Genomic DNA, 10341 nt, shown 5'->3' on the forward strand with positions numbered 1-10341 from the left:
TAATTTAGCTTACTAAGGACATGACCCTAGATAGGAAGGTGTGGAGGGTGCGAATAAGGGTAGAAGGCTAGTGTGAGTGTGTGGGTTGTAGCAAGTAGTCAGGAGAGATCTTGTGTAGCCGGGTTAGTAATATTAGGGTTGTGTACATAGGTGTCTTTGGTATGTGAGTGTATGTTACTACTAGGTGAGTGTCCTATTTCTTATTTCTTAGTTCCTATTTTCTTATTGACGTGTTGCCTTATTTCTCATATTTCGTATTTCTCTGATTTCTATTTTATTATTTCTTATTCCTTATTTCTGTTATGCCATCCATCTCCTTGTTTACTATTCTTTATCTTGAGCCGGGGGTCTATCGGAAACAGACTCTCTACTTCTTCGGAGGTAGCGGTATGAACTGCGTACATCTTACCCTCCCTAGACCCCACTTTGTGGGAATACATTGGGTTTGTTGTTGTTGTTGTAATTTAGGCATAATTTTTTTCCTAAACTTGGCGCCAAAACTCATTTTAGCACTTTAACTTTATTGATAATTATTCGCCCCCTTGATAACTTTCGCATCAATTTTATACCACTCCGAAAATATAATTTCACTCTCACAAGGGAGAATATAATATACTCGCCTCCAAGTTAGTGTCACGTCATTGCCACGCAAGCGCGCTCTTCTAAATATTCTTTCTTCTTTAACATATTTTTTTTTATTTTAGACCCAAATATTTGAAATTTATTTTTTGAAAAATTACAATTGTAATACCAAAGAGTTTAGCTTTGAAGGTAAAAGGAATCAGAGATTGAAGAATGTCATTTTCGCGAACACATTTACATTGAATGAGTGATTTTACAGGCACACGAAAGAGGATCTTTGTCAATAGTTCTTCATTAGAAAACACTACATTTGCATAAAATGTTGTAATTTTCTTTTTTTGCTCTTTGACATTTTGTTAATTTGGTGTAGAATTTTTTTGAAATTGAAATGACCATTGTAATACCAAAAAGTTCCACTTTGAGGGTAAAAAAGGAATTAAAAATAAAGAATTTATTTGATTGAAGATTTTTGATGGGTAGAAGTGAAAAAAGAAAAGAAATAGAGAAAGAAGAAGACATGGGGTTGGTGGGGTGTGAGGTAGAAGGGGAAAAAAAATTAATGGTTGAAAATTTTAAAGTAGGCCTTACTTAATTTTTTTTAATACAAACGCGCTCTAACTTTTTTTAATTTTTTTTGCCACGTCAGTCATTAAGGTTGTAATATAATTCATTTAAAAATTGATTAGGGAGTAAATAATTACCAATGAAGTTAAAATGTTAAAAGTGAATTTTGACGACAAGTTGGGGGATGGGGGGAGAGGGAGGGAATTATGTCTTTTCCCTTTTAAATTCAAATTTAGCTCTTCAAAAATTACATGAAAATTTTTACAAATTATAATTCTTCTTTTTTCAAATTGATTAAGAAATACATCTTAAAATATTAGTTAAAATTTATATATTTGACTTAAAAAAAAAAAGCAATTAAAAAAAACGAAAGGAGTAAATTTTTTATTGTTCACACGTCAAACACCAACTTAATAATAGCATAGACTTATAAAAAGTCAAATTATATAACAAGTGACAAAAGTAACTAATAAACGAGGGTAGAGGATAGTTTTGACTACAAAGTAATTTAAGTGTTTGTTTGAGATTACTTATTTTTCAAATAAAAGTACTTATTTTGAGAAAAAAAACTTTTCTTTTAAAAGAAGAGTATTTGATAAACATGCAAAAGTACTTTTAAAAAAAAACAAAAGTAATTTTTCTACTTCTAAAAAAATGCAGAAAATTTCTGCTTTTCAAAAAAGCAGAAGCAGAAGAAAAAAATTACCTTTTTAATGACTAAAATATCTCTCTCTCTCTCACACACAAATATATACATGTGTGTGTTAACATATCTTATAAGTATGATTAAAGTTTGATTTTGATATCATAATTCTTTATTTTATTTATGATTTATATATTATTATTTTATTTTCACTCATTTTATTTAAATAAATTTTTAAAAATCATCGATGATGATTCGAAGAATATATAATTTGTTATTTTTTATTATTAATGATAACAAATAACATGAATCATGTTACAAGAATAAATGATATTTAATCAACACTTATTTCTCAAATATTTAATTTTAAATAAATAATTCATGAAAAGTGACATATTTGTTATCATGGAGTTTACATATATGAAAAAGGAGATGAGTCTTCTCGTATACCTTCAGAAATACAAGACAGATCTTCTACTAGTATGGAGGTATTACATAATAAAATCAAGGATGAAATCATTGAGAATTTTGTGATGTATGAACAACTAATTATTTTTGTGGTTAATTTTTTCATAAATAATGATTTAATTTATAAAATAATTCTTATATTTATTTTTGTTTGATATTTTAAAGTGATGTTTAAATTATGTAAGTAATATATCATTATTTATATTTTTAATATATTTATGTATATAAATATTGATTGAAAATTTTAGAATACGTACTTTTTAATTAAATAAAATAACATTTTAATTAAAAATATTATAATAGATATTTAAAATAATTTTTCTCTATAAATTAATTTTAGTAGTAAAAGTCTATTGATACATGTTCTTTTTGATCATTTGTCTAAAAAAAAATTATCTAAACACAATCTGTTTATTAAAAGTAATGAATTTACCAAATATAAATTACTTTTTTCAAAAATATTTTTTTAAAAAGTTATTTTATAAACATATTTCTTAAATAAGCAATTTTGTAACAATAATCCAAATGAACTCTAAGAGTGAAGTTAGCTAGTGTGCTAAAGTTCACCAAAAAAAAACCCAAAAAAACTAGTGTACTATAAAGTTCCTAACTCAAACCAAAAACGCACATAGTGCTGCTGGTAAGGAAGAGTGAAACCAGGAGCGTGTCAAAATGTGGTTGGATATTTGCAATATCGCACTGTGGAAGTGCAACTACGTTTCAAAGATTCAGAAATAAGGACGATCAAGCACTTAATTCGGCTATTGCTTTTCTGTTTCAGATTCACTTCTTTTTCTTTTTTTGTTTCTTACTATTTTCTTCTTAAAAAAAAAATAATCTACTTTTTTTTGTTTAATTTATTTAAAAAATGAATGACTCTTTCCTTTTTTTTTTGGCATATTATTTTTTCCCCTTAAATCTTCAAATGGCGAAAAAGACCCCTTTTCTCTCTCACACTGTAAACCCTTAAAAACTCAGTCGAATAGTTCAAGAGGTACACAATTTTTTTCTTCTTATTCGTCTGTTTTCTTTAATTGCACTTTTGTAGTACTATTCTATCTGAATCTATGTTTGTTGTGTGAATCTTGATTTATTCTTGCCGTTTTCTTGATTCTGTAGATCCGCCTGCTTAATTTTGTTATTAGGGTTTTATAGTTTCTTTAAATCATCGCTGATTCTGTCTTGGCATATACATAAAGTTGAAAGATTTGCTTCTTTTCTTGTACCCAGATTCCGTAACCATGGATGAACAAGAAGCGTTAACTTCAGTCACTGTGCATGAAGGTGGTGATGGAACCCTCACGGATAATTTGGGAAAGGAGGATGATGAGCCTTATGATGACGGAGATGGTGGGGAGATAATGGTAGAGGTGGTAGGTTCTAATGTGTTTGTTGATGGGGTCTGTGGTGATGGTGGTGAACTGGGGCACGAGGGTTTGGATGAGCATAGAGATTTTCAATTAAGAGATGCTAAAGATTCATCCGGTCAAGAGGATGATGGGAATACCGGAAAAGGGGTTGAAGGGGTACTTGAAGTTGCAGGGTCATCCAGGGATGTCTCCACGGTATCTGGCACTGAGATTGTTCCTGTGATGCCAAGTGTAACAGCCTGTTCTGTTGTAGAGAAAGTCAACTTCAGTGTTAGTGAGGAGGATGTTGTCAGGAGCACTGAATCTGCTGCGCCTGCTGATTTGACTTCACTTGACGTTGTAGCGTCATCCAAGGGTGTTTCTGACCCAGTGGACAATGAGGCTGTTCCCAGGTTGGCGAGTGAAACAGCTGATAGAGTTTTAGAGCAATTCAGCACCAGAATTAGAGAGGAGGAGGCTGAGGGGAATGTTGTTAGGAGCTCTGTATCTGTTGAAGGGAGTGCTGAATTGACATTGCAACGACCGGGTCTTTCTAATGATGGCGTGTGGACTCGTGGAATTGAACCTCTGGTTGGATCTTCTTCATTTGTGTCACAAGGAAGTTTAAATCTTGAAACTGAAGAGGCGAGCAATCTGAGATTGGATTCTTCTGAAAAAGATGAAAGCTCAGTCAGAGAGATAGGTGGCCAGTCTAGTGCAAAAGATATATTTAGTCATGCAAAGGATCAGATATCAGATCATCAATCTGAAGGAGCTGTGTCAGGGGACAGTGGCATGGTACAAAAAACACATTCAGAAGCTGAAACCATGGAAACCGATGCCCATGATCAGAAGAGAGATGCCTCGGGGGACAAGGACGGGAATTCACCCCAGGATAGTCTAATGGTATCAGAAGGACATTCAGAAGTTGAACCCATGGAAACTGATATCCGTGATCAGCAGAGAGATGACTTGGGCAACAAGGATGAGGATTCACATCAGCACAGTAGGTTGGTACAGAAAAAACATTCAGAGGTTGATACCCTGGAAACCGATGTCCATGATAAGGAGACAGTTGGTTTGGGCAACAAGGATGAGAATTCACATCCTGATGTTGAAACCATGGAAACTGATGTTTATGATCAAGATGGTGGGTTGCCTAACAAGGATAAGAATAACAATTCTAATGCCGTAGTTGAACTCGCGGAGACAATTAACCATGATGATCAGATAATTAACATGTACCATCAGGTTCCTTCATGTCATGAACATGATAATCTTGGTGTAGATGTACTAGTGTCTCGAGATTCTGCTAGCAATTGTGCTGATGAAATGGACTCTTTGAGACCAAACAGTCAAATCCCTGAAGATAAGGGAGGAGATAATAAGGTAGTTAGTGGTGATTCAAGAATATCAGCTGAGCACACCCCAGTTGCTCATGATCACTCCTTAGGTAGCAATGGTAACAAAGTGCAGTCGCACCCTGGGAAGCAAGATCATAGCTTTAAGGATGATTTGGCTGCAGAGAATGGGATTAATGGTTCTTCCTGTGAAAAAATAAACCATCCTGAGGTTCGGGAATTCAAATTTGATAACATGCATGAAGATAAAAGCAATTTTACTTTATGTACACAGGCAAAAACTTCTCATATGGAAACCCAAACTGGCAATCATAAGGAGGTGTCTTTAGTAGATGGTATTGAGGTCTCAAGTTGTAAAGTTCCAATATCCAGTGATAATGGGAGGTTAGGTGGTTCAGACGAGTTGCCAGATGTGCAGCCTAAGGTAGCAGATGGAGATGTTGAAGTTACTCATGATGATTTCCCACTTTCCGTACAGGCTAGTGCTCATGATACTGAAAATCTTGATGAGTTGGAAGTTGAGACAGTTCGTCATGGGACAACTGACACTTTGACTTTTCCCATGAATGATGAAAGTTTGAATATAGTGGAGGTTGATGTCAGGCTGGAAAATGATGCAAGAATTGGACCCTTGGAAACCCCTTGTGAACCAGCTTGCCAAAATGATGGAGCTAGTGTTGAAATGGACGAGGATGGGGATGCCCAACTTCGAACTACCCCAACAAGCTTAAGTTGCGCTGTGGGTAAAAATATTTTGGAAGTTGAAACAAGGGCGTCTCTTGAAACTCTGGTTAGCACAAGTGATGCGAGCACTGGGGATGAAACAAACAAGGTAACACACTTGCTGCCAGAAGGTTTGGATGGTGACATGTTGCTGCAGCATGTTGAGAATGAGAGATTATTGCTTTTTGATAACTATGCTGGAAAAGAAGGCAATCCCTATATGAGTGCAGCATCATCTAACAATGATGTTATGACTGAAGTTCCCGAAGGAACTTCACTAGCATGTCAGGATACTTTGAAAACCTCAGATTCGAATGCTGTTAATGTGAAGTCGCCTTCTTTATTAAAAGAGAATAGCTTTAAGGTTGAGGCTGAACACAAAGTGGAGGCTAAAGACACTGCTCTTGGAGAAGGTCCTGTTCAAGGTGATGATCTTGTTCATGATACAAAAGAAGGTGCTGTTACAGGAATGCATTCAAATATTATCGAAGAATCTGAATCCTCTATGAATCAAGAAGGTGCGGTGGAGCATGTTAATATGCGTGCTTTTGAGATGGATCGTGATGCCGGGAATGCTGCAACTGCCGATAAAATGTTAAATGAAGAGAACAACTCTAACTTAGAGTGTGCTATAAAATCTGAGGCTACTATAAATTCTGGTGTTGATATCCCTCCTCCAGTTAGTGATCAAATTGCAGAAACTTGTATTTCTGATACCATCAATGCCAAGATGAATCAGATCAATGAGGACGAGTCTTCTTTTAAGGAAACTGAGGGTCTTGTTTTCCATGTGCATGTTCCAGAAATGAATGTTACAGATGAGCAAGAGAAAGGCGAAGTTGAGAAGCTTCATCCTGGTACTGTGCAGGAATCTCCAGAGCAAGTCAAAGGAACTGAAGAAGTTGCATCCGAGACTAGCCACACGGTGATGTTGAATGAGAAGCCTGTGAGCTTGTTGAATATGCATCCTGGTTATCTCATTCCACCAGAAAATGAGGGCGATTACTCTATTTCTGATTTAGTCTGGGGAAAGGTTAGAAGCCATCCATGGTGGCCTGGACAGATATTTGATCCTTCTGATGCTTCAGAAAAGGCCATCAAGCACCACAAAAAAGACAGCTTTTTGGTCGCTTATTTTGGAGATAGAACTTTTGCTTGGAATGATGCGTCTGTGTTGAGGCCATTCTGTTCTCATTTCTCCCAGATTGAGAAGCAAAGTAATTCAGAAACATTTCAAAACGCTATAAATTGTGCTTTAGAAGAGGTTTCAAGACGGGTTGAACTTGGCCTTGCTTGCTCATGCACACCTGAAGATTCCTATGAAGAGATTTCACGTCAGATTGTGGAGAACACTGGGATTCGTGAAGAATCAAGCAAAAGATACGGAATGGACAAATCGACTGGAGTTGCTTCCTTTTCACCTGATAAGCTCATGCACTATATGAAAGCATTGGCCATATCACCAACTTGCCGGGCTGATAGATTGGATCTCACTATTGTTCGAGCTCAGCTAGTGGCCTTTTGTCATTTCAAAGGATATCGTCTGCCGCCACAATTCTTATTAAGTGGAGAATTGCTAGAAAATGACGCCGAACTTCCACATGTGGACTATGCAATTGCCGATAACGGTCATGCTTCGGAACACAGTGAGCAACATCCCAGTAAAGTCTCCGCTCACAAACGTAAGCACAGTTCAAAAGATAGCTCACAGAAAAAAATGAAAGAGCGGATCTTGTCAGAGCTGATGGATAACGTGGAATGCGCATATTCTCCAGATGATGAGGATGAAAAAACACTCACTTCCAGCAAAAAGAGGAAGGCTGTTGATTCTCGTACTGATGGATTGGACAAGAAAACAAGTGTTTATGCTGCTAAAGTGTCAACCACAGTGTCTGTATCTCCTAAGCCGTCCTTCCGTATTGGTGAATGCATTCAAAGAGTGGCAAGCCAATTAACTCGTTCAACCACACTTCTGAAGTGCAACAGTGATCAAAGTGGGGCTGATGTTCAATTTCAGGACTCTCCAAAGGGAAAAGATGTGATTCCAACTGAACTACCTTCTTCAACTGAGTTGCTCTCACAACTTCAGTTGGTGGCATTGGCTCCATTGAAAAGATACAACTTCTTCAAAACCATCTCTACTTTCTTTTCAGGTTTTAGAAAGTCAGTTGCTGTGGGCCAGAAATCGCGGAGGCAGAATTCATCGGTGGGAAGACCTGGTGGTAGTCGTAAGAGAAAAGCTACACAAAGTGTAGCTGGTTTTGCTGAAGAATTTGAGTTCGACGATGTAAATGATTCTTATTGGACAGACAGGATTGTACAAAACTGTGGGGAGGAGCAGCCATTGCAGAGCAGTCAGAGTGGGGAAGGAGAACATCAGCTCACTGTTCATGAGCCTGAGAAATCCAATAAACCGGGTCGTAGATCATACACTAGAAGACGAAAATCTGTTGCTGATTATGACATCACACCAGCTGTTCCTCCTGAGGACATTGAGAAGAGGAAGCATGAGCCAGCAGAACTCATTTTAATTTTTGCAGAGGGTGGTCCTCTTCCGTCTGAAATGAGCCTTAATAAAATGTTTAGGCGGTTTGGGCCATTGAAGGAATTAGAAACTGAAGTTCGTCAGGAGTCTACTCGTGCTAGGGTAGTCTTTAAAAGGGGTTCTGACGCAGAGGTTGCTCATAGTAGTGTAGGAAAGTTCAACATCTTTGGGTCAAGGCAAGTGACGTATGAGATCAGCTATACACCAGTTATCTCATTTAAGCCAACGCTCACAATTACACCAGACCCGGAGGGAGCTATTTGATGCTTCAGCTCCAAAATGATCGTAGCTTCAGGTAATTATTTGCGCATTGTAGATGCACTCTTGAAAGCAATATATTTACATTTAAATGCTCATTTGTTTGGTCTAATTTGCATAAGCTGGCAACAACTTCATTGTGGGTCTTTGCTCCCTCACCATCCCTCTAGGGGGATTTTTTTGTGTTCTCCATATATACCAAGTTTAGAAATTCTGAAGAAGCTATAGAATTTTTACATAAGTAAATTAGTCCTACTCAGACGGAGGGAAAAGTCTCTTATTTTCTAAATTTTCCATTTTCTGAATCCGGGGATATGATATTTTATCAAGTTGTAACTGCTACCTTGCCATAAAATTTTTGAATACTCCCTCTTTTCAATTTCATGTCTTAGTTTAATTGGACACCGATTTTAAGAGGACTTTTGAATCTTGTGCGTCTTTAACCCAAAGATGTGTTTAATGTACAAATTTCATCCTTTGAAAATTGTGGTCTTAAACATGTCATGTGGTTGTTGAAATTAAAGAATTAACAAGTATAAAAAGCTGACATTCTTTTCAAAACAGTTAAAGAAGAAAGCAAACCACAAATTGAAAAGGGAGGGGCAATATTTTCACCAATGGAATTATAATTTCCAGTGTTCAAGTTTAAATTCTAACTACATTCTGGAAAATTCAATTCCTTTTAGCTTGTCATTTGCTTCTGGATTCTTTATATTTTGGATGTTAGCTTCCATTACGCTCAGGTGTCTTTGCTCAGGATCCTTTCTTCCGATTACTATTCTGCTTTGTATTGTAGGTTAAAGAAGACGTGATTACGCAGAGACGGCCAATAGTAACATCTTTCATTAGAAAGAGTGGGTTGCTGGACTAGAGGGTGACGTTTTCTTTTTGTATAGGAAAAAACTTCGTTTCTATCTTGTATTTCCTTTTCTCTTTCTATTTTCCAAGAGTTTTCCCTCCCGCTCCATTAGTATTGGTATATGCATTGATATGGTGGTGTGTTCATGCTTCTGATCATCTCCCGTCCCTCTTGATGTAAATGAATAAAATTTTGGGAGTCCTGGATAAAGAATTATTTAAAATCTTTAACAGTCAGAAAAAATGTACAAAATCTTTCAAAAAGCTTAATAAAAATTGAAATTACAGCAGAGGGGGTGGGCTTGAGAGATGTCGCCGTAAAGGTGAAACAAAAAATTTGTGAAGCTCCATTTTCTAGTTAGGTAAAAATTTTCTCTTATCTGGAACTTTCTGATACTACAGTTTATGGGGCGTGACAAAAAATATGAATTACAAAATTTGCCGGAGTATGTGCTATGTTTCAATTGCCATGACATTCTATGTTGGAGTACTCAAAAAAATATAAAGAGAAGGCATTCCATGTAGGGAGTACTAAAAAAAGACATTTTTTGTTGGGTTTATGAATGTGGAAATTATCTTTTTATGTAGGGTGAAGACATGTTTTCCCCTCTTGAACTTGTCCGCTCAATTTATTTTAGTATTTAAACTTAACTTGCTTTTATTTACTTCCCTTAACATCTTTAAAGTGTATTATTTTCATCCCTGAAGATTGAATACCACTCTCACAGCGGAGAGTGTATTACATTCGTCCACATATTAGTGTCATCTCACTGCCACGTCGTTGTCACGTTACAAATTATTTAAAAAGTGATATATATATAACAGCCATGGAGCTTAGATTTTTCGGTGAAATTTCATTGGAAAATTCCATCATTACTGATCAAATCTATATACATATTAAAAAATCAACCAAGAACCTTAGATTCCGTTGGAAAACTCCATCTTTATTGATCAAATCTATATACATATAAAAAAACTGCCAAGAAGCTT

General features: G+C 36.2%; 1 protein-coding gene across 2 annotated transcripts; it reads left to right on the forward strand.

Moving 5' to 3' along the window:
- The first annotated feature begins 2931 nt into the window (after positions 1 to 2931).
- On the forward strand, positions 2932 to 9460 carry LOC107850389. 2 transcript variants are annotated; one of them, XM_016694877.2, is made up of 3 exons: positions 2932 to 3251; positions 3488 to 8530; positions 9290 to 9460. In XM_016694877.2, the coding sequence occupies exon 2, from the start codon at positions 3499 to 3501 to the stop codon at positions 8497 to 8499; it is 5001 nt and encodes a 1666-aa protein (XP_016550363.1). In that variant the 5' UTR covers positions 2932 to 3251; positions 3488 to 3498; the 3' UTR covers positions 8500 to 8530; positions 9290 to 9460. The 2 variants fall into 2 exon arrangements, with proteins under 2 accessions (XP_016550363.1, XP_047256360.1); XM_047400404.1 differs by having other exon boundaries at positions 3246 to 8530.
- Positions 9461 to 10341: the final 881 nt, after the last annotated feature.

Source organism: Capsicum annuum, chromosome 12 (assembly GCF_002878395.1).
Source record: "Capsicum annuum cultivar UCD-10X-F1 chromosome 12, UCD10Xv1.1, whole genome shotgun sequence".
Lineage (NCBI taxonomy): Eukaryota > Viridiplantae > Streptophyta > Magnoliopsida > Solanales > Solanaceae > Capsicum > Capsicum annuum.

What these genes read in the sequence shown, in the direction of transcription:
- LOC107850389 (XM_016694877.2), top strand. Translation starts at nt 3,499, where the DNA reads ATGGATGAACAAGAAGCGTTAACTTCAGTCACTGTGCATGAAGGTGGT.